Source organism: Lissotriton helveticus, chromosome 1_2, assembly GCF_964261635.1.
Source record: "Lissotriton helveticus chromosome 1_2, aLisHel1.1, whole genome shotgun sequence".
In the NCBI taxonomy this organism is placed as follows: Eukaryota; Metazoa; Chordata; class Amphibia; order Caudata; family Salamandridae; genus Lissotriton; species Lissotriton helveticus.
In genome coordinates, this window is record NC_136058.1 from 371932410 (window position 1) to 371957063 (window position 24654).

General features: G+C 49.4%; 1 protein-coding gene across 1 annotated transcript in view; it reads left to right on the top strand.

The window, feature by feature from the left end:
• C1_2H1orf210 (chromosome 1_2 C1orf210 homolog) overlaps nucleotides 1-24654 on the top strand; it is a 235677-nt gene that overhangs the window by 85748 nt on the left and 125275 nt on the right. The window contains exon 2 of the mRNA XM_078672358.1: nucleotides 22033-22145. Coding sequence (XP_078528484.1) covers nucleotides 22106-22145 — 40 coding nt within the window. The 5' untranslated portion in view covers nucleotides 22033-22105. The remainder of the gene's footprint in view (nucleotides 1-22032; nucleotides 22146-24654) is intronic.

Below are 24654 nucleotides of genomic sequence, written 5' to 3' on the forward strand. Positions count from 1 at the left end.
TCAAAAAAGGTTCACTGGTCATTTTTCAGTTGCTTATTTCTGTATTTGGTTGTTTAACTGGTACTAGTGAGGTGAAATATTTGCTTAGTATTACTATGTGTAAAAAATGCAAAATTATCAAATGATGACTTCAAAAACTGTGCCGCTTTATGCTGCATAATTGGGCTTTCTTGCTGCATAATTTATTCAAGCCTGCCACATAATTTAGTGCTCCTTGTTGCATAATTCCAGTGGCTCTCTGTAGGGCCTACCTCTCCACAAATATCACCTTAACTTGCATTATGAATTGCTCTTAATTTGAAATTCAAGGACTCTTATGAATAATCAATTGATTCGCCGCGGCGATAACTCCATTTGTAAGGCCAGACAGAGTCAATAAATCAGGAGTTTGTATAGCGCGGCTGCTCACCCCTGAGGGACTCAAGGCACTGAAAAGTTACTTTAGCCAGATCACCAGAAAAATTCTGGGGCAAGAAATGCAATTTCTTCTTGGGTCAAAAATGACATAAAATGCACAGGAGTTCCTGGATATATTCAGGTGGGGCTAGAAAAGAGGCAGAGTTTCCTTGCACTGCTGCTTCTGATGAGCCCTGATGGTACCAGAATGGGGTCTGTCAGCTGGTTGGGGTGGCGGTGTGGGGGGTTTAACGGAGATGGTGACTTGCTTATTGGGATACAACAAAAAGGCCCTGGCATGTCTATTAGCTTCAAGGTCAGCTTGAGCCATGCCCTGGAGTGGACTCTAAGGGATCCATTGGCTGATGGTTGGGCCGGGCAAGCTGCCATGCTTCGGCTGAAGGCAGTAGAGGCTCCTCGAGGGAGTGCTGCCGGGCGGGGGATGGGTAGTAAACTCCGGCATACGGCCGAATGAAGGTAAGTTAATAAATAAATAAATAAAAAACGAATTACTTTGCGCGCGCTGCATCGCCATTTGGCGATGCAGCGCACTCAATGTTATTAATTTATTTATTTATTTCTTTACTTACTTCCGTTCGGCCGTATGCCGGAGTTTACTAGCACCCACCCTGCAGCACCCCCTCGAGAAGCCGCTACTGGCTGAAGGTACAGGTCTGTGGTGAGTCCTGGTTCTCCATTACCCTCACTGGAGGTATCGGCACTCTATACCTCACAACAGAAGGGAGGGGACAGGAGGGAAGGGAGAGAATGCACAAGAGCGCTTGCTGACTCGCAACAAAACCCGGGGTGGAGTTGCGCCTGTTGGTGGACTTGTTCTCAGGAGCTGTATGAACCAAAGGTTGAATGAGTGTGAGAAAGTGGCAGAGGTCCATAAGCAGGAATTATTTAGATATGTCAGTGTAAAAAAAACATACGGGAAGAGATGTGGCCTAACGGCCTGAGCTGCCAACTTTGAAATGGGGAACCAGGTTCAAATCCTGCTGTTAGCTCAGCATCTTTTGATTCTGGGCAAGTTACTTAAAGTCCCCTTGCCTAAAATAAATAAATCAGACCTTGTGTGATATAATCTGGTGCTCATGTAAAGCACTCTTATGCCTTTGAGCCAGGATCACACTATATAAAATGCAAAAATAAAAAATACAACCTTAGCAACCACAACAGAGCCAGCAAACTCACCCATTTAATAGAGATCCCTTTATATATCTTTTTTGACATACAGGTACCAACTTCACAACATTGCGTTTCCACTCCACTGAATGACATTGTAATCAGAGTAACTGTGGGCGTGGTTATATAGCGAGATAAAGACAACATATAACTAATTCATCATGTGATGTAACATCTGTACTATCAGTGCCTTCGTGGAACAAATAACAAAGGAAAAAATAACAAAGAGACAAGTGCAGTAAAACAAACAGCAGGCTGTGCGAGTGATTGCATCAAGTGTAGGGACTATGCCGCTGGCCGCGCGACGCGAAGGGGAGCTAAGCGAGACAGCATCTTAGTCCCACATTCCGCGCGAACAAACGGTGCACGCCAGCTCTGGCCCGCCCCCTTTCATGCGCGTCCAATGGGCGCGGGCCGCCAGGTGGGAGGGGCGGCCCTTAAGGGGTTTAAAGTTTAGCGCGGCAGCGAGGCTTGGCCTTTCCTGCCGTCGCGTTCCTGGCTGCTCTGCGCTGAAGGGAGTGTAGACAACGTGTGCTCACACGACTACCAACGCAGGCACCGGGGAAGGAGAAGGGCCACACGGCTGATGCCCGTCGAAGGAGGAGAGCTGCAATGGCACACAGATAAACAAAAGCGATGCCAAGCAGGACGCAGTGGAAGGAAGCAGGAAGCTGTGGGAGGTGACTAATTCCAATTCAGTATAACATAAAAAGTGAGTGGACACAAGTGTATGGAAGTAGTGTCCCTCTGAGGGTGGGAACAGTCACCTACGACCGACCGCTGCTTGGAAGCAGAGTCCCAGAGCATCCCAGTGAATGGAGGTGTGATGCTTCCAAGGTCTCTGGCTTCCTCAGTTCTCAGGATGACACCCTCCTCTGTCGATGGAGTGGATTGAAGTCACCGAGTTTCACTCCGCGGAATGCTGCAGAGTTACTTAAAAACTCAGTGAGATTCTGCAGAGTTCCACATGCAAGCCAGATTTGGCACGTCATGCTGTTCACGTGGATTTTTAGCATTGGGAGATTGGTCTGCGCTGAACAATGTGCGCAAACTGCACCCTGCCACGCGCGAGAGGGCACTGCTTCTTTCTGCCGCTCGAGTAGATTTTGTGTGCCCATTTTCTCAGCACAAACGGACGTCACCTGTTGCGACCTGCTATGTGGAGAAAATCTCACGGGTGGCGTTCTACCGACCCAAAATTGCGCTATGGGGTGCAAATTCTCACTTGCCAACAGGCGAGCAACGTGCAAAAAAACTGCGCCATGCGGCAATTGGCAGAGTTTTTGCTAGAAGTCCGCTATACAAGAGTAACGCTGAGTCGACAAAACTCCATGAACTCCACGGCATAGAAGAATTTATCTCCCACCCCTACTATGTAGCCCATGCATGTTACTGGCGATTGTTGACATGCTGCACCCATTGGGGGGGGCGGCCAACGAGGGAGCCGGGCAATCCAGCAACCTGTCACCACACATTTAGCCAATGACCAATGCTAAATCAATAAGGCGAGCCACAGCTTTGTCGTTTTTAATAGTAGTGGGCCTGAACACAAGACACACCGGCAACATCCCCCTTGTCGTAAGTGGACGATGCGATCAAGAGAACAGGCATGAACCAGGGTACCCCCACTGCTTCCCAGAATCCCAGGAATCTAAGACCTGCAAACAGTAGCAGGTGGGTGCTTCCAACAACACATCAGTGAAGAAAGGAGAAAACCAAAGAAGAGTTTCTTGATATCGGCCAAACGAACAAACCAGAATTGGCGGGCGGAATTTGCGTAGTCGTGCTATGCAAAGCTCCGCAAAACAGTAAAAAATCTCTGCGCGCACGCAGAGTTACGCGAACACGCGCCTGTTCTGCCTGTTCGCGATGCGTTTTTCCTGTTTGCGAACGCTGTTTGCGTGCTCGGGGGGAAATATCTCAAGAACTTGCCAACGCGGTCGCCAATTGGTGAGGCCATCTTCTTCCACTTGTCCTGCCCACTCGCCAAGTTTGTTTCCTGTTTGCGAACGTGGGCGTGTCCGAATGACATGTTTGCGATAGCACACTCATGCGGGATTGCGCGGCCAGCTACCAAAATCTCGTGGCGCACCCAAACGGATAGGAAAACTCATCGGCAAATGCAGGGATCCCGAAAAGTCGTTCCCACGCACGGGAACATGCATTTTGAAAGTGCAAACAAGGAAAAAAATCTGCAGCGCCGCAGATCGTGGAATTTTTGGCAATTCCGCGTTCTCCACGGAATGCGGAATAGCCCAAATTCCTCGAGCGGAACAGAATTTGCCACCCAAGTCCAGTCAAAATCACAGATGTGCGGGCACAGGATCGAGTAGACGAACGATGTAAAAGAACTGAGACAATACAAGTGCAAATTGTTGCCCTGCAGAAAGACCTGCGTGCTGTGGGGTGAAATATGCTCTACCCCTGGAGACCCAGAAGAATACTGTTAATGCCCACACAGTGGGTAGGGTCTGCCCTTCTCACTCTCTGTTGCCCTGTCTTAAAGAGCTTCTGTATTCTGCCTTGTCGGATTCGGGGGATTTGGAAACTGACACGAGGGACAACAACCCCTTCCCTTAGTGCTTTGGACTGAAATCCTGACTTTGCAATCCTATAGTTCAGCAGTTTCCTGCAGTTTTGCCCTGGATGCTTTCTGATCCTAGGCTCACTGCCCTCTGCCCAGGGTCCCCACCTCTGGTTCATTGCCTCACACCACACAGCGTCAAGCCCCCAAATGCTGACTCAGCCTGCCTACGAGTACCTGCCCTGTCCCAAGAACCCAGCGGGGCAGGCTTCACCCATGACCTCAGCCATAAAGTCCACTGGCACCAGACCCTGCTGGACACTGCTTGGCAATGCCAGTGTGTGCTGTCTACAATGTGCAGTTGATAGTGACACCACAAACTTAACACCCCTGCCAGGGAAAAATAGTTTCCTGAGGGGTGTGTCCTGGTTGGCCCTGGATTTGAAGTCCCGTGTTCTGGTTCAGAAATGACCTGATCTGGCAGCTCAGGCTGGACGGTTCCTATTGGAGCAGGGTCAACACTCATTTGCATATAGCTGGGTCCAAACCGGGGTGTCATTGTGGGCGAAAGAATGATGGGTTGGAATTCTACCCTGAGCAATTGGCAATGATAAGATGTATTGCAAGCATTTCTACCATCACTTTCTCTGTTTTTGAAGTCGTGCCCTAAGTGTCCAAAGAAGTGCCCAGACGTGGGCCCTGTGGTCATTGGGCCAGTGGAATGAAGCTACACCCGACTGAAGAGCCTCAAAACTGTGTGTATGATGGAAGGATGCAAGGTGCTGCTGTGCCGTGCTAGAGGGGAACCTTGCACCACAGTCTCCTGTGCTGCACCTGTTCTGTGTGTGTGAGGGAAGGACGCACTGCTGCTTGTGCAGAGCCTGAGGGGAGCCTTGCACCACAGTCTCCTGTGCTGTGCCTGTTCTGTGTGTGTGAGGGAAGGACGCACTGCTGCTTGTGCAGTGCCTGAGGGGAGCCTTGCACCACAGTCTCCTGTGCTGTGCCTGTTCTGTGTGTGTGAGGGAAGGACGCACTGCTGCTTGTGCAGTGCCTGAGGGGAGCCTTGAACCACAGTCTCCTGTGCTGTGCCTGTTCTGTGTGTGTGAGGGAAGGATGCACTGCTGCTGTGCCGTGCTAGAGGGGAACCTTGCACCACAGTCTCCTGTGCTGTGCCTGTTCTGTGTGTGTGAGGGAAGGACGCACTGCTGCTTGTGCAGTGCCTGAGGGGAGCCTTGCACCACAGTCTCCTGTGCTGTGCCTGTTCTGTGTGTGTGAGGGAATGATGCACTGCTGCTGTGCCGTGCTAGAGGGGAACCTTGCACCACAGTCTCCTGTGCTGCACCTGTTCTGTGTGTGTGAGGGAAGGACGCACTGCTGCTTGTGCAATGCACGAGGGGAACCTTGCAACACAGTCTCCTGTGCTGTGCCTGTTCTGTGTGTGTGAGGGAAGGACGCACTGCTGCTTGTGCAGTGCACGAGGGAAACCTTGCAACACAGTCTCCTGTGCTGGGCCTGTTCTGTGTGTGTCAGGGAAGGACGCACTGCTGCTTGTGCAGTGCCTGAGGGGAGCCTTGCACCACAGTCTCCTGTGCTGTGCCTGTTCTGTGTGTGTGAGGGAAGGATGCACTGCTGCTGTGCCGTGCTAGAGGGGAACCTTGCACCACAGTCTCCTATGCTGCACCTGTTCTGTGTGTGTGAGGGAAGGACGCACTGCTGCTTGTGCAGTGCACAAGGGGAACCTTGCAACACAGTCTCCTGTGCTGTGCCTGTTCTGTGTGTGTGAGGGAAGGATGCACTGCTGCTGTGCCGTGCTAGAGGGGAACCTTGCACCACAGTCTCCTATGCTGCACCTGTTCTGTGTGTGTGAGCGAAGGACGCACTACTGCTTGTGCAGTGCACGAGGGGAACCTTGCAACACAGTCTCCTGTGCTGTGCCTGTTCTGTGTGTGTGAGGGAAGGATGCACTGCTGCTGTGCCGTGCTAGAGGGGAACCTTGCGCCACAGTCTCCTATGCTGCACCTGTTCTGTGTGTGTGAGGGAAGGACGCACTACTGCTTGTGCAGTGCACGAGGGGAACCTTGCAACACAGTCTCCTGTGCTGTGCCTGTTCTGTGTGTGTGAGGGAAGGACACACTGCTGCTTGTGCAGTGCACGAGGGGAACCTTGCACCACAGTCTCCTGTGCTGTGCCTGTTCTGTGTGTGTGAGGGAAGGACGCACTGCTGCTTGTGCAGTGCACGAGGGGAACCTTGCAACACAGTCTCCTGTGCTGTGCCTGTGCCGTGTGTGTGAGGGAAGGACGCACTGCTGCTTGTGCAGTGCCTGAGGGGAGCCTTGCACCACAGTCTCCAGTGCTGTGCCTGTTCTGTGTGTGTGAGGGAAGGACGCACTGCTGCTGTGCCGTGCGAGAGGAGAACCTTGCACCACAGTCTCCTATGCTGCACCTGTTCTGTGTGTGTGAGGGAAGGACGCACTGCTGCTTGTGCAGTGCACGAGGGGAACCTTGCAACACAGTCTCCTGTGCTGTGCCTGTTCTGTGTGTGTGAGGGAAGGACGCACTGCTGCTTGTGCAGTGCACGAGGGGAACCTTGCACCACAGTCTCCTGTGCTGTGCCTGTTCTGTGTGTGTGAGGGAAGGACGCACTGCTGCTTGTGCAGTGCACGAGGGGAACATTGCAACACAGTCTCCTGTGCTGTGCCTGTTCTGTGTGTGTGAGGGAAGGATGCACTGCTGCTTGTGCAGTGCCTGAGGGGAGCCTTGCACCACAGTCTCCTGTGCTGTGCCTGTTCTGTGTGTGTGAGGGAAGGATGCACTGCTGCTTGTGCAGTGGCCGAGGGGAGCCTTGCACCACAGTCTCCTGTGCTCTGCCTGTTCTGTGTGTGTGAGAGAAGGACGCACTGCTGCTTGTGCAGTGCACGAGGGGAACCTTGCACCACAGTCTCCTATGCTGCACCTGTTCTGTGTGTGTGAGGGAAGGACGCACTGCTGCTTGTGCAGTGCACGAGGGGAACCTTGCAACACAGTCTCCTGTGCTGTGCCTGTTCTGTGTGTGTGAGGGAAGGACGCACTGCTGCTTGTGCAGTGCACGAGGGGAACCTTGCAACACAGTCTCCTGTGCTGTGCCTGTTCTGTGTGTGTGAGGGAAGGACGCACTGCTGCTGTGCCGTGCGAGAGGAGAACCTTGCACCACAGTCTCCTATGCTGCACCTGTTCTTTGTGTGTGAGGGAAGGACGCACTGCTGCTTGTGCAGTGCACAAGGGGAACCTTGCACCACAGTCTCCTGTGCTGTGCCTGTTCTGTGTGTGTGAGGGAAGGACGCACTGCTGCTTGTGCAGTGCACGAGGGGAACCTTGCAACACAGTCTCCTGTGCTGTGCCTGTTCTGTGTGTGTGAGGGAAGGACGCACTGCTGCTTGTGCAGTGCCTGAGGGGAGCCTTGCACCACAGTCTCCTGTGCTGTGCCTGTTCTGTGTGTGTGAGGGAAGGACGCACTGCTGCTGTGCCGTGCGAGAGGGGAACCTTGCACCACAGTCTCCTATGCTGCGCCTGTTCTGTGTGTGTGAGGGAAGGACGCACTGCTGCTTGTGCAGTGCACGAGGGGAACCTTGCAACACAGTCTCCTGTGCTGTGCCTGTCCTGTGTGTGTGAGGGAAGGACGCACTGCTGCTTGTGCAGTGCACGAGGGGAACCTTGCACCACAGTCTCCTGTGCTGTGCCTGTTCTGTGTGTGTGAGGGAAGGACGCACTGCTGCTTGTGCAGTGGCCGAGGGGAGCCTTGCACCACAGTCTCCTGTGCTCTGCCTGTTCTGTGTGTGTGAGAGAAGGACGCACTGCTGCTTGTGCAGTGCACAAGGGGAACTTTGCACCACAGTCTCCTGTGCTGTGCCTGTTCTGTGTGTGTGAGGGAAGGATGCACTGCTGCTTGTGCATTGCACGAGGGGAACCTTGCACCACAGTCTCCTGGGCTGTGCCTGTTCTGTGTGTGTGAGGGAAGGACGCACTGCTGCTTGTGCAGTGCACGAGGGGAACCTTGCACCACAGTCTCCTGTGCTGTGCCTGTTCTGTGTGTGTGAGGGAAGGACGCACTGCTGCTTGTGCAGTGCACGAGGGGAACCTTGCACCACAGTCTCCTGTGCTGTGCCTGTTCTGTGTGTGTGAGGGAAGGAAGGATGCACTACTGCTTGTGCAGTGCACGAGTGGAACCTTGCACCACAGTCTCCTGTGCTGTGCCTGTTCTGTGTGTGTGAGGGAAGGACGCACTGCTGCTGTGCAGTGCACGAGGGGAACCTTGCACCACAGTCTCCTGTGCTGTGCCTGTTCTGTGTGTGTGAGGGAAGAACGCACTGCTGCTTGTGCAGTGCACGAGGGGAACCTTGCACCACCGTCTCCTGTGCTGCACCTGTACTGTGTGTGTGAGGGAAGGACGCACTGCTGCTTGTGCAGTGCACGAGGGGAACCTTGCACCACTGTCTCCTGTGCTGCACCTGTTCTGTGTGTATGAGGGAAGGACGCACCGCTGCTTGTGCAGTGCCTGAGGGGAGCCTTGCACCAAAGGTTCACATGCTTCATCTTTTCTGTTCGTGTGAAGGAACCTTGCACTGCTGCAGACACGTTGCACATCTACTGCCTGTTATTGAAGTTTGGTAAAACTTTACAACAGCGAAAATGTTTAGCTTCCGCCAGGGCCGGCCTAAGGCATGTGCAAGCTGTGCACCTACACAGGGCCGCCAAGCCAATATATATCCTTAGATACCTATTTGCGTGGCGGCCCCTGGCAGGGATTTGGCGGCCACGGGCCCCCTACCTACACTCCCTGCTCAGGGCCTCCGTGAGCCTAGAGCCGGCCCTGCTTCCGCGATGCGTGTTTTTCCTGGTTTCACTTCTCTCTCTGCTCCAGCTGCCAGCTCACTCCCTCTCAGGAATCCTCTACAGGGGGGGGTCCCCTGTTCTGTCCTTCCTGGAGGGCTCCTTGGAAGACTGCCCCTCCCCCATTCCTGGTTCATGTTATAAAGCTTTTTAACTCTCCTCAGTGGTGGTGTTTACTGAGCCGCTCCTCTCAGTTTATATCAGGGAGCACCCGTGATCACACGAACACACACTCACGCACACACGCCCAGTGTACAGAACAAACAGCCAGGGTAACACCCCCCACCCCCAAGGTCACCCCTGCTGCCTGGAGCCTGAGGTGTCTGAGCGGCCCCAGTGGCGGGCACTGGATGGAGCTGCCGGTGGAAGGGAAGGACGCCAGCAGTCGGAGTGTGTGAGTGTGTGAATAAATGAATGAATGAAATAACTTCATAAAGCGCGCAGTACCCGAAGGTGTCTTAGCGCTAGGCGGATCAAGGACGGAAAAGCGACATCAAAAATAAGTCAGCCAACACTTGCTCTAAGGCGGCGAAACAGCCAGGTCTTGAGCTGCTTCTGGAGGGGATTCCATAACTTTCCCCCCTGGAATGTCAGGGCCCGATTCACAGAACTAACTTAAGACAAAATCCTAAACTTACTACTTTTGGTATTCACAGAAGATAGGATTTTGTCTTAAAACAGACTTAAGACAGGCTTAAGTTAGGATTCTGTCTTAAGTCTGTCTTAAGTCTGTTTTAAGACAAAATCCTAACTTCTGTGAATACCAAAAGTAGTAAGTTTAGGATTTTGTCTTAAGTTAGTTCTGTGAATCGTGCCCTATGTGTCCTACCGCCCATTTTGCTTGATTAATTCTAGGAATCTGAACCTTGTGCTCCGTGCTAGATCTAAGCGTTCTACTGGGTGTATGCCATGTGAATAGCTCCTGGAAACAGAGGGGGTCAGTACCGTGCAGCGCCTTGTGCATTAAGCTCAATGTTTTAAAAGAAATTCTCCTCTACTGGTAGCCAGTGAAGGTCATGTAGAAGACGCGACGCCGGGAATGTTCAAGAGTGTTTCGGCCGGGAGGAGCTACGCTAGCAACCAAGATGGCCGCGTAAGCTCCCGGCTCCGCCGACCTCCGCCAGCAGCTCGTATATCCTGACTTGGATCCTGAATTCACACCGGACCCCCGTGTTCATGAGGTGGTCCTGAATCTAAAGGTTCAATCCCGAGATTTCCACCTTCTCGAATTATGAAGATACGCCGTGTTTTCATTCTCGGCCTAACCCAGCCTGGAAGCCGGGGCCTCGATTTCTGACCCATCCGGGTTGGAGTTGAACAACATCGGCCGCGGGACTTGGGCTTCATCCGGTCTCCTGAAGTGTGGCATATTCTGATCGATTTGGATGGTGACACTGTGATCGGTTGATTCCGAAGATACAGTAGCGTGACGCACCGGTTGATGTGGTCGGGGGTCCGTCGCCCGGAGACTCTGCGGGCCCCTGGGGTCGACGGGCTTGGGCCCTCGCTGGCGGCGAAGGTGTTGATATTGAGAGTCTGAGAGCGCCCATTGTTGTCACTGGCTTTACGCGTGCCTGTTACCCCGGAGTAGTCGACCTCCGGGGTTCGAGTCCCGCTCTGTCGCTTCGTGAGAGGGGATGGAGTGGGCGGACGGTACGCCATCACTTCAGGCTGTAATGGCCGCCATTGGGGCGCTCCACTCGCAGTTTACCGCCGCTATCCAGAGGATGATTGCAACAGTGGACGACATCTGCCTAAGACCGGACTACGACCCTTCGGTATGTTTTTAGCAAGCTGTGGTGCCTGCGGTGCGGGGTGCGCTAGAGACTGAGGGCCCCGTTTGGAAACCGGACTTGATGTGTTTTGTCGCTTCCAAGGGAATAGCTTACGAGCCCCGGACTATTGCCACCTTATCCGGCTCAATCCCGATGCCACCTACGATAGACATGGACAGTTTTACACGCAGTAACAAGTTTCTCAGTGACTATTGGAGTGTTTTATTATCCTTTTCCTCCTTCTTGGTTCAACCATATTCTTGGGACTCATTTTCGGTGGACAGCTATCCTCGTTTGATTTGTGGACATCGAGAACTATTATCCTGGTTTCGATCCTACTGCACTGACCTGGACTTTTCTGAGCGCTCTGATTCTTCCATTGAGATGGCGGTACGGGTGGGAAGGGCTCGCACGAAAACCCGTAGTGGCCAGGGTTAAACTTGACTGACTGAGTTTGATAAAATACATTGATTCAATAAGGGGATTGCACCTATAATGATGTGGGAGTCGGGTGGTTTTTGCTACCTCCCCCGGTTGGTGTATAATCTTAGCTTCACACTGTCTCGATTATGTTTCAGGGGGGTCGCTTCTGGTGGGGGGTAAGAGAGACCGGGGGCATGTTTGATTTCTCCTCCTCCACTCTTTTCCTTCTTGTAGGGTTAGTTCTTGGGCGACAGGCACGCTGCTAGTGGGGTTAGGCCGTAGCCATTGCAGGGGTGCAGGGTGGGGGTCTGGGGGGGGTTTGTTATTTTATCCTATTTTGTTCTATGGCCTTTTTCTTTCCTTCCTTCCTTTTCCGAGAGGTGGGTTGTTTATTCTAAACTGATTTTCTCATTCATGTGGGTGTCTACTCCGGCCTTAATCATTCTGTATTTTGGGTGGATGGGTCTCGCAGACTGAAGTCGAACTGGGTTGTTTAGCACATTGTCTATCCTTCTTTATATGCTTACATACGTTTGCGTCATAGATTTATGTATATTTGTTTATCTGCATTGTCGCATTCGTCCATCGCCTACTGTATTGTATCTCAAGTATGATACCCGATTTCTGTACTGCCTCCTCTTATCTTCTTCAATAAAAAGATTGAAAAAAAAAAAAGAGTGTTTCGGCCACCGCATTTTGAAGAGACTGCAATTTTTTTTTTATACGGTGTTTCGAGGTACCGAGATAAAGTGCATTGCAGTAGTCGAGCTGCGGACCAATGAGGGCCAACATGACGGCCTTCTGGAGATCTGTTGGAATAAAAGGGAGGATTTTTAAAAAAAATCCATAACAAAAAGTAGCCCCAGAGGTCACTGCATTAACCTAAGCATAGTGTGCGTGGGTGTGCGTGCATGTGTGCAGACGTGTGTGTGCGTGTGTGTGCGCGTGAGAAAGAGAGTGAGAGAATAGGAGAGTGCATTGGGCGCTGTTGAACCTCTTTACCCCATTCACTCTGCACACAAGGAGCTATCCTTGGTGATAGTGGGTTGGAAAACAGCGGGTCAAAGGGCATACATTTTCAAAGAAAATCTCCAGAAATCCAGAGTTTTGCAGCAGTTGTGAAAGGGCCCACATGAAAGATTCCAATACTTGTTCTGTTGACCCTCCCTCACGGGTGTGTTTCAAAAGGCGGGGGGAGGGGAAAGGAGTTGGGTTGACAGTGCAAGTCTAGTGGTTCATACTCCTAGAAAATAATCTTAAAAAAAAAAAAACAATGGCAAAGCCAATAGGTCGCTCCTATGCAAGAGCTATTGGCTTTTCCAATGTGTTTTAGTCATGTTGTACACTGGTGTGGCTGCTGTTCAGGTAAAAGTTAGTGGCATGGGGGAGATTGGAGAGTGTAGAGTGGAGTGGTTCAGAGTATTGCAGAGTGGAGTTTAGTGGCATAGAGTTCAGTGGCATAGAGTAAATTAGGGTGAAGGGGAGTGGGTGGAGGGAGTTGCATACAGCGGAGTAGAATGTTGTGGCATAGAGTGGAGTAGAGTGTCGTAGAATGTAGTTGCATGGAATGGAGTGGTGTGTCGTAGAGCAGAGTGCAGTAGGGTGTAGTGTCATCAAGTTGAGTGTCATAGAGTAGGGTGGAGTGGCATAGAGTGGAGAAGAGCTTTGAGGAGTGGAGGGGAGTAGGGTGGAAATGAGTGCTGTAGAGGGAAGTGACGTAGAGTACCAAAGAGTGGAGTGACATGGAGTGGCATGGGGTAGAGTAGCACAGTGCAATATAGTGGACTAGTGTGTCATAGAGGAGATTGCAGGAAAGTGTTATGGAGTGATGTAGAGGAAGTTGTGTTGAGTGTCGGGGAATGGAGTAGAGTGTTGTAGAGTGGTGTGGCGTAGAGTGTTGTAGAGTGGAGGGGTGTAAAGTGCCATAGAGTAGAGTAGAGTGCTGTGGAGTGGAGTGGCATAGAGTGGAATATCGTAGGATGGCATAGAGTGGAGTGGAGTAGGCTAGAGTGGCATAGCATACAGTGAAATAGAGTGTAGTGGCGCAGAGTGGAGTAGTGTGTTGTGACATAGAGTGTCATGGGGTACAGTGGAGGGCTTAAAACGGAGGGGCAAAGAATGGAGGGGCTTGTCATAAAGGAGAGTGGCGTGTCGTAGAGTGGCATAGAGTGGAATGGAGTAGAGTAGAGTGGAGTGGCGTGTCATGGAGTGGAGTGGCGTTCTGTAGAGTGTCTTAGAGATGGGTTAATCTGGAACTGTTCTCAAGTGGTTCACTTCCTTTCTACACAACCGGTCTCAGCGTTTCAAAAGGAACAACCTGATGTCCTCCTCGGTACCCGTATCGTTAGGTGTCCCTCAAGGATCCTCCCTCTCCCCTACACTGTTCAACTTAGTCATGGAACCTCTCACTACTCTGTTACAAGCATCCAATGTCCACTTTCACATGTATGCCGACGACACCCAACTTTATCTCAAAATACAATCCCCCAAGGACATCTTGCTTCTGAACACCACGATCAGAAACACCCAATCCTGGCTGGCAGAGAATCACCTCAAACTCAATGCGATGAAGACTGAGTTCCTCTTGATCTCACCGCCCGCAAAAATCTCTACCGCTCAAACTTGGCTCAAGCACCTAACGGCTCTCAATGTACATCCGACCATCGTTGACTCAGCAAAATCTTTAGGCATAACACTTGACGCCAATCTCAACATGCAGCAGCACATCAGCAAGGCAACCAAAGGAGCGAACTTTCAAATCAATACCTTGAGAAAACTCAAACCCTTCCTTCCAGCCAAAGACTTTCAAACGGCAGTACAATCTATAGTCATCCCGCACATAGAATACGGCAGCGCCGCCCTCTGTGGGCTCCCCCTAACAACAACGGCACCTCTAAGAGCGTCCCTTAACGCTGCAGCAAGACTCATCACTGGCTCAAAAAAACACTCGCATATTTCCCCTGACTTTAAATCCCTGAACTGGCTGCCTTTTGAAGCCAGAATTCATCTGAAAATCGCCTGCATGACACACAAAGCTATACACACGAACTCACCCGCCTACCTCTCCCAAAAGCTGACAATTTCGGGCGGCTCTAGAACTACTAGAAGCACAAACAATCTTCTGCTGAAGCCTCGAAGATTCCGGAAGGTAAAAACCTATAAACGCTCCTTCTCAGGAATAGCGCCCAGGATCTGGAACTCACTCCCTCCCGAAACCAGGCTCATCTCCTCCAACAATCTTTTTAAGAAAGAAGTAAAATCGATCCTCATGGCGAAATACACATAAACTATTATTCGGTGCCTCCAGGACTCCGCGTGGTACTACCTCCTGACCCCTTGGTCTATTTGTATTACTGTATTACTTGTATTATCGACTCACTTGACTGTATACGTTCCCTCTCTGCATATCTTATTTTATACTAGTGACATGCCTATCTGACTTTGCACCCTTTACCTACACCACCTCAAATATTACCTACTGTTAAACTACTGATTCTCCTGTGTGACTATGCACCCTGCACTCTCCTACCTGAACTATGCCTATCTCTATGCGATTTTCAAAAGTAGTAGTATGTACTTTCGTATTATTGGCGTATCTGTTTGACTATGCACCGTGTACCTACACTACCTCAACTATGACCTACCTCTTATTTTGACCTACTTATGTAACTATGTAACTATGCATATTGTATCTAACTACCTCAACTATTACCTACTTTATGCTTGTCCTTGTCCTTGCCCACCCCATGTCCTTGTAAAGCGCTCTGATATCTGCAAAGATCTTGTTCGCGCTATATAAAACTTTGAAAATAAATAAAAATAAATTAGAGTGGAGGGGCATAGAGTGGAGTGTCATGTCATGGAGTGGCGTGTTGTAGGGTGGCATAGAGTGACATAGAGTGGCGTGGAGTGTCATAGAATGGACTGGTGAGTCGTATTGGGAAGTGGTCTAGCGATAGTGGCGTGTCGTAGAATGGAATGACGTAGAGTGACATAGAGTGGAGTAGAGGGTTGTAGAGTGGACTGGCGTAGTGTGGAGTATGCATGGTGTGGTAGCGCATTGCCATTACAGACAACACATTTCCATGGAAATCACCATTGCATTTGCCCAGACGTACAGTTTTAGTGAATAAACTATATAGCACACAAACAGTAATGTGTGGAAATCGGCATCACTTAATGTATTGATTCGTTTTGATCGTATTAAAACAATGTTTTTCCCTACACATCAGAATTACAAAAAAAAAGTGCGTCATTTGTGCTTTGCTAAATCTGATATATTCGAAAGTATCTGCTCAGTTCATTTGCAGGCATTACATTTTCTTGTGTGCTAGAAGAAAGTATTTCTTTTCAAAACCAGATTGCCACATAAATCCTCTCATTTTGAAGTCGGAGAAAGAAAAATAAACACTAACATCTCTCCGAAGACAGAGGCTGACGTTTGACATTCTCTTAGTTGTAAATCCATCCTGTCTCTTTCATTCGCATTAAACCAGTTAATATAACTGAGACTATATGTGCAACTGGAAGGATATGCCTCAGACAGCAGAGCTCTCCCTCAAGTTAGTGTTTGGAAGCTCACTGAAAGAGATTTACTTCAGTCTTTCAGGTTCAGGCCTCAGACAGCAACACTATCCCTCAGGTTAGAGCTTGGAGGCTCACAGAAGGGAGTGCACTTCTGTCTTTCAGGCTCAGGCCTCAGACAGCAGAGGTATCCCTCTGGTTAGACCTTGGAAGCTCACTGAAAGAGGCTTACTTCGGTCTTTCAGGCTCAGACCTCAGACAGCAGCGCTATCCCTCAGGTTAGAACTTGGAGACTCACAGAAGGGAGTGCACTTCTATCTTTCAGGCTCAGGCCTCAGACAGCAGAGGTATCCCTCTGGAAAGACCTTGGAAGCTCACTGAAAGAGGCTTACTTCGGTCTTTCAGGCTCAGACCTCAGACAGCAGCGCTATCCCTCAGGTTAGACCCTGGAAGCTCACTGAAAGAGGCTTACTTCGGTCTTTCAGGCTCAGACCTCAGACAGCAGCGCTATCCCTCAGGTTAGACCCTGGAAGCTCACTGAAAGAGGCTTACTTCGGTCTTTCAGGCTCAGACCTCAGACAGCAGCGCTATCCCTCAGGTTAGAACTTGGAGACTCACAGAAGGGAGTGCACTTCTGTCTTTCAGGCTCAGGCCTCAGACAGCAGAGGTATCCCTCTGGTTAGACCTTGGAAGCTCACTGAAAGAGGCTTACTTCGGTCTTTCAGGCTCAGACCTCAGACAGCAGCGCTATCCCTCAGGTTAGACCCTGGAAGCTCACTGAAAGAGGCTTACTTCGGTCTTTCAGGCTCAGACCTCAGACAGCAGCGCTATCCCTCAGGTTAGACCCTGGAAGCTCACTGAAAGAGGCTTACTTCGGTCTTTCAGGCTCAGACCTCAGACAGCAGCGCTATCCCTCAGGTTAGACCCTGGAAGCTCACTGAAAGAGGCTTACTTCTTTCTTTCAGGCTCAGGCCTCAGACAGCAGAGCTATCCCTCAGGTTAGACCCTGGAAGCCACTGAAAGAGGCTTACTTCGGTCTTTCAGGCTCAGGCCTAAGACAGCAGCGCTATCCCTCAGGTTAGACCATTGCAAGCCACTGAAAGAGGCTTACTTTGGACTTCCAGGCTCAGGCCTCAGACAGCAGCGCTATCCCTCAGGTTAGACCCTGGAAGCCACTGAAAGAGGCTTACTTGGGTCTTTCAGGCTCAGGCCTCAGACAGCAGAGCTATCCCTCAGGTTAGACCCTGGAAGCTCACTGAAAGAGGCTTACTTCGGTCTTTCAGGCTCACTCCTCAGACAGCAGAGCTATCCCTCTGGTTAGACCTCGGAAGCCACTGAAAGAGGCTTACTTCGGTCTTTCAGGCTCAGGCCTCAGACAGCAGCGCTATCCCTCAGGTTAGACCATTGCAAGCCACTGAAAGAGGCTTACTTTGGACTTCCAGGCTCAGGCCTCAGACAGCAGCGCTATCCCTCAGGTTAGACCCTGGAAGCCACTGAAAGAGGCTTACTTTGGTCTTTCAGGCTCACTCCTCAGACAGCAGAGCTATCCCTCTGGTTAGACCTCGGAAGCCACTGAAAGAAGTCTACTTCTATCGTTCAGACTCATTCCTCAGACAGCAGCGCTATCCCTCAGGTTAGACCCTGGAAGCCACCGAAAGAGGCCTACTTCGGTTTTTCAGGCTCAGGCCTCAGACAGCAGCGCTATCCCTCAGGTTAGACCCTGGAGGCCACCGAAAAAGGCCTACTTCGGTCTATCAGGCTCAGGCCTCAGACAGCAGCGCTATCCCTCAGGTTAGAGCTTGGAGACTCACAGAAGGGAGTGCACTTCTGTCTTTCAGACTCACGCCTCAGACAGCAGCGCTATCCCTCAGGTTAGACCATTTCAAGCCACTGAAAGAGGCTTTCTTCGGTCTTTCAGGCTCACGCCTCAGACAGCAGCGCTATCCCTCAGGTTAGACCATTTCAAGCCACTGAAAGAGGCTTTCTTCGGTCTTTCAGGCTCAGACCTCAGACAGCAGCGCTATCCCTCAGCTTAGACCCTGGAAGCCACTGAAAGAGGCCTACTTCGGTCTTTCAGGCTCACGCCTCGGGTAGCAATTTTTGGTTAGAAATCTATAATTATAGTTCCTGGCAGGCATCCCTGAATCAGTCAGAAGCAGCAAGCAGTGGCCCTCTGCCGAGGAGGAAATGACCCCTGAAATCAGCAATCAGTGCCCTGTGTTAATGCTGCTTTATACAGGACAATGGTCCCTAGTCAAAAAGAATTGTTCAGCAGGACACCAGCCGATATGCCACGGTGGGCGATTTCACCCGAGGACGCGGATCGCATTGACGGCCCGTCCACAGCTATTCAACATTAATCCCTATCAGTGGTGGCTGTCTTGCTGTCCATTCGGCAGACCAATTCCCTAATATTCAGGCTTCCGGCCCTCATGCCAGCCTTGCAGTACGGGCTGAAAAAGTTAATTGTGACTTTTTATAAAAATAGAAGGCATATATCTAATGTCCTGAAGATGAACCTTTAATAAGTCATAGGTTCAAAACGTCGTCGACCGTGTCACACTATATGTGTATGAACTGTATTATTTGATGCCAGCAATAGTGTGCAATTAATAATATTGTCTGACTGTGAATTGCACAACACAGACTGTCTGAGTTGCCTTGTTTGTCCCTTCCTTAGTGTGTCAGCTGGACATCGGCTGGTGTCCTGCTGTTATCACATTAGAACTTCTTTTGAAACTGTTTATCAGAAAATAAAACTGTCCGGCTGGACAAAGAATATAGTGTCTATTTAGTCTATATTTATCTCTGAACAATTCTTTTTGACTAGGGACCATTGTCCTGTATAAAGATACAATTCCCTAAGGTCCCTAGCATATTGCTTCCTTGGGTTCCCTTGTGTAATAAAAATGCTGTGTTAATGCTGCAGCAACCACTAATACCACCACTGGTGCCACTACTATGGGTCACACGTTTACTGCATTTTCAGACCCCCCAGGATATTGCGGCATAGATTTGCAAACTTAGCGGCACAAAAATGGAAATTTAGCGGCACAAAAATGGAAATTTAGCGGCATTATTGCGGCACTTCATTTTACTTGAAATCATTTCTTTTCAGCCTTAAATCAATGTAAAGTGATTTATCTGAGTTTTCCACTGTGAAATAGGCAGGTTTAAAGCGTTTGTTGCTCTCCAGAAGCACAGCTCCCATCTACACCTCGGAAGAGAGGGCCCTATTACTTTTAGCACCCATGAATGCACCCCTGCCGGGGCACTGCTGACTACTGGACCCATCCAGAATGTGCTACACCTGTGGGCCAAGAGGAGTGTTTTCCTCGGAGCCGGAGTGACTGTTCTTTACCAATCTGCACGTCTCCATCTGCACGTGACTTAGGTTTTGAATGAAGTCCACAATTAAGTAACAGCAGAGGGGTGTGTACATGGCTTTAAGTAGGGTGAAAGACCTGGGGGGGGGGGGGGGAGTTTTGTGCAGTGGGCGCATAAAGCAAGCCATCGATCTTTCCGCAGCATGGTGTTACTGCAAGATTGTCTTAGCATTCACTGTAATAAACCCCCTACCTATGCCAACTGCCCCCCCCAGACCTCATGTTTTCCCATGCCCCCCTGCCTCTCCAAAATGTTTGTGTTCCACTCCCCTCTTACCAAATGGCAAACTGGAACCTATTGCTTCTAGGATTGAAACTTTTCACCTGCCGGACTTAAGATTCTTTCTAACAAAGCCCACCCCTCATCGTCACTGTGACACATTCGTCTTCCACAGCCAAGGCACCAGTGCAAGATATGTTACCTGTGTGCATTAATTTACTGAGGCAAATGCTCAGAAGGGGAAACATCCTTTACAACGCAACTTTTACCACGCAGTGCCTTCACGACGCAACTTTTACAACACAAACCATTACAACGCATTGCGCTGGGGGGCGCTCTAGGATAGGGAATAGATTTAATTTACTATCCAACACCTTTCCTACTATCCACGGGGACTGGAGTTGGAATAGTAAATTAAACTATTCACTATCCAGCACCCCAAAGCGCTATGCGTTGTAAAGGCATGCGTTGTAAATACCGCGTTGTAAAGGCATGCGTGGTAAAAGCATGCGTTGTAATGTCGTACATCCGCTCAGAAGGGACATGCAAACTGCACCCCAGTGGGTCGCGTTTGTCAGTTTCCTCTCAATTATCTTGATGATCTGTGGGGAAGGTCAGCTTGGCATAGGGTGGTACAGTGATCTCCAACCACTCCTTTCCCCTGTGTAGGACAGTCTGTTCATTATGTCTATGAAAGCGTTTGGACAAAGCAATTGACAGCTCTTTATGTGTGCCAAGCCTATTTTCCATAGACAGAGTAGACTTTTCCAGAGGTAAGTAGCGGGAGCTCTGAACAGCTGAGATGGCCTAGGTCTGTCCTCTCCCACAGGATCTTAGAATTGTTTTTAAAAGTCCTGAACCGCACCACAAATATGAAAAACGCTTGTTTCTAAAATTGTAGAGAAACCCACGAAAATTCACAGGTCTTCTCCAAGAATATTTTAACGTGGCCTATTATTCAGAAATTGTCACTACTATCTTCAGAATATGTAGAACAGGAGTTTAGAAATCCACTCTCCACCATCTCTGCATTTGAATAGTTTTACACTTTTCAACTTTATTAGACCATGAGAAAACTGTTTGAAGGAGCGCACTGAAGCAACTACGAGGATGAGTGATTCAATGTAATACAATCATAAATTATGTGTCGAATAAAACACATTACTTGCATCTAAGCGGCAAATGAAACTTATTTTCGTTATATAAAAGCCCAAAACATTGACTTTATCAATGCTTATTGAGCTTTTCACCTACTCTACAGCCTTTTTACACTGCACGCTGGCAGAAAAGGTAATGCGTTCATACTGTCTGGCTCCAGTCCCAGCGGCTGCTGAATACTTTTATTTTCAGGTTATCTCCGACCTCAACTTAATTGTCGTGACGCCATGTTCCAATCTGCCTCCGAGACAGCAAGAGAAGTGGGAAGGAGTCTAGTGAGGGGAGGGATGCCATCACGGCGAGGGGTAAAACAGAGAGGCATGCGCAGCTGAGAATGCAGCCTCTTAATGTGTACAATCGTGTCAATGGGCAGGGCCCACTGACAAGAATGTACTTTGCATTTCTTTTCTGCAATCCCTAATGCCGGCCGCAGTAAGAAGCAGGCAGGTATTTACAAGCTGTACGGCGCCACGCAGTGACGTGTGCATGTATAGCCAATAAGATGTAAGCATTTTATTTTTATGCCTCCTGGAGACCTTTTTCACGGCCAGAAAAGTAAAAATTGCGATAATCGCGCTCCTCTGACGATTTCGCAATTATTTTGCGAATCGCGAAATCGCGATAAGCTGTAGTGTCTGATTTAGGAGTACACTACTCCATTCTGTGCTAACACACTATGAGCCCAATTCACAGAACTAACAAGACAAAATCCTAAACTTACTACCATTTTGGTATTCACAGAAGGCACTTACTCATCCATGAGTAAGTGCTTTCTGTGAATACCAAAATGAGTAATGATAGTAATTTAGGATTTTGTCTTAAGTTAGTTCTGTGAATCGGGCCCTATACGTTTATTTCGCTATTAGTAGCAGTAAATCTACTTATAACTTTCAACAGGGGGATGTCTTCAGTTATTCCATAATCCTTCATCTTTTATTAATCTGAGGTCGATAAAATGAGTACCATTGAGCTGGGTAACAATAAGCATCTGTTATTCAGCACCAAGATGCCTATGGGTGAACATGCGCTTTACAAATACTCATGTTATTTTATGTTATGCGTTATAAGCCATTTTAACCCCTTCCATGCGTCGGACGGCCTCCGGTTGTCCGACATCACGGTGGGTGTGTGCGGAGGAAGGCCGGGGCCATCCGAACCCCGCCCACTCAGTATTCAGCCAGCACTGCGGCAGAATTTGCGCCGCGGTCAAGCAGTTAATGTATATTGAATTTATATACAACTGTTGTTGACTTAATCTGTAAATTGGACCGACCGCGCCACCATGTGACAGACTGTCATAATCACAGGTGTTGAAAATTAAGTCCTGGTGCCGAGCACCGGAAAACCCCGGCTCAAATTAACACTGTATAGAGTACTCTATGAAGTTGCCTCGACGTAAAATGCAGTGAGTTTGAAGTTTATGTGGCCATTGTAGGTGTTTGGCTACAGGTGTGTTATACTCTCAGCCTCCCTGCTACTCCTGGCAGCCGGCTCCTGGCTGTTGGAGGTAGGGGTGCACCTCTGCCAGTCTTCTGTATGTTCTTTTACTACAAGAGGTGTTTTCTATTTCAGGGGTACGAGGATCCACCATGCTGTGAGACTGCCCCAGGAGGAATGCGGGAGTAAATGACGTGACATCGCTGAAATGGTGGCAGAGCAGACAACGAGTGTCCCTGGAAATGGGAGTAAGTAATTTCTTGATCTTACTGCTGGAATAAGGTACATCTTATTTAGTTTAAGGTAGGAGTAAAGAAAAAACTGCATGCTGTGTGTAGAGGCAAAGCAACCGCTCAATGGCAGGAGTTGTACTCCCAGGACTCCTTTTTGCCCTAGGATTGTTATCTTTGCTGCCACAAGACTGGCTTGATAACTTATCAAGCCAGTCTTGTGGCAGCAAAGCGAACAAACAGTGGTGGCTCCTCTATAGGAGAGTTTGGGCGCCGGCCCCTTGATTTCTCGCCGTGCGAGAAGGCAGAAACAAATGGTAGTTATTACCGTAATAACTACCATTTGTTGCCTTCTCGCACGGCGAGAAAGCAGAAGTTCCTGGTTGGGAGTGGGCGGTTCTGCTCGAGGGCAGGGAGGAGTGGCTTGCCCACTGTTGTTCATACTGACTGTTTGGGCGGCCTCAGGCTGCCCAAACAGTCAGTATGAACAACAGTGGGCAAGTCACTCCCCCCTGCCTTCGAGCAGGACCGCCCACTCCCTTTTTCTCTATCTATGCTGCTGCCTGCGGCTGCCTACATAGAAAAAATGGCCCAGGTGAGGTACTGGGTTTTTAAGAACCGGCACAGAACCGGCAACCCAGCGGTGTCAGGGTACACCCAGAGACCTCGAGTCCTTCCTGATTCAGACCACAGAAACTCAGAGTCTTCTAGGTGAAGTCAAGGATCGATTTTATTGGCTGCAACGAAGGTAACAAGTGTCCTAGAAGTACAACACACGGGAAGTATATTCTCAGGAGACTGCTCGAATTTACAAAGTCAGGCTTCTCCTCTTATACAAATTTTTAAGCTTCAGGCAAACATTTCTTGGTTTTACAGTAGATCATTGACATATTTTTAATACAAAGAAAAGAGCAGAGTCATGATGACATGTCCATATGTCCATATTTCACTTCGTGCTGCCTACAACAAATCACCCGGCAAGGCCCAATCTTTCATCAGATATCGGTGGACCCCCAATAAAAGCGGGCACCTCCCCATCATAAAGTAAGTGAGAGAAATGAGCAGGGAAAGATGTGAGCAAGATTCGGCAGGGTGTGTGTGCGTTAAGAAGGTTTTATGGCTTGTTGAGCCTTGATGCTATCTTATTCGGCCACTGGAGAGGAACTGACCTAACAGGCTTGGCCTGGGGCAATGGTTCCAACTTGCACAGGTCATAGGAAAGTCGATTAAGGTGTACGTGTATTTTTGGAATTGAATCTGGCTGGATAATAGGCCTATGTAAAGGGCAACTCGCAAAATGGCTGCCATACATAAAATGGAAGCCAAGGGTTCTGAACGATAATGGCGATTTCGAGGCGAAATTTTCACTTGAATACGCTGAAAATGCTTGTACATGGTGCACTCGTCATTCTCGGTCTTTTGATACTAAATTCGTCATGTTACGATGAAGTTTTTATTCTCGAGTCCAGAATAATTACACTAGTCCAGAATTTTCAGAACCACAAACCCTCCTTTTGCCCTTACATAGGCAATTAATCTATCCTCAGGCTAATCTGAGTCCAGATCTATATTCCTAAAGTCATTGAGATGTTGCTGTAACATTATTCTAGTACTTAGTTCATCTCTTGATACAGGCTTCCTTACACATGATGTAACACAGAGGCCACATATTGCAGGAGCACACTGTATGCACAGACAGAACAGGAAAAGAATGGCTAAGACCATCCCAATGACCATCAGAATTTTCCAGCCCCAGGCGGATATCAGTTCCCAGAACCATCCCATTAATGACCAATCTCCTTTGTCCACATGAATAGATTCGGAAATCTTATGTAGTTTGGAGATGGCCTGGTACCCCGTTGGAGCGTTATCTGGGATGAAAACAGCAACTTGATTGGATCAATCTGCATACCCCACCTCGGTCTGCAAGTATGACATCTAACGCGACCCTGTTCTGAAGGGTCATAAGTCGATCCGACTGGAGCTCAGCAGTCAAGTTACTAAGGGCACCAGCAGTTTCAATCACGGTGGACTCAACTACCCTTGTCAATTGCCTTATGTTCCTGCTGTTAGCCATGGATCCCCAGAACGGCAGAAAACCCTTTGCAAAGTCCCCAAATTCTTGACCTGCAGTGTCTTCTTTACTCAAGAAGCCTCTAACTATCCTTGTCCTGTGGTAATCTGCCGCTGCTGTGTAGGTGGGAGGCAACAGGAATGAAACAAAACATGAGCCCGAAAAGTCAGGGGGCAACCATGTATAGGCTCTATCATGACAGATGAAATAGGTACCCGTAGCTGCTAGAAACGAAGGGGAAGTCTGGGCTGCAAAAACATACGTTTTAGTGCAGATACTCTTCCCTAACTGAGCTCCGGTATTCGTGCCATTACCTTGCAGTCTCTTTCGCGTCAGCAAATGCATTTCCACGACCAACATCATCAGTCACCTTCTTGTGAGCACTACATTTCACAATCGCCACTTGCAGAGGCATGGTCAGTGATTCAAGAAGCTCATTCACCAACTGACCAT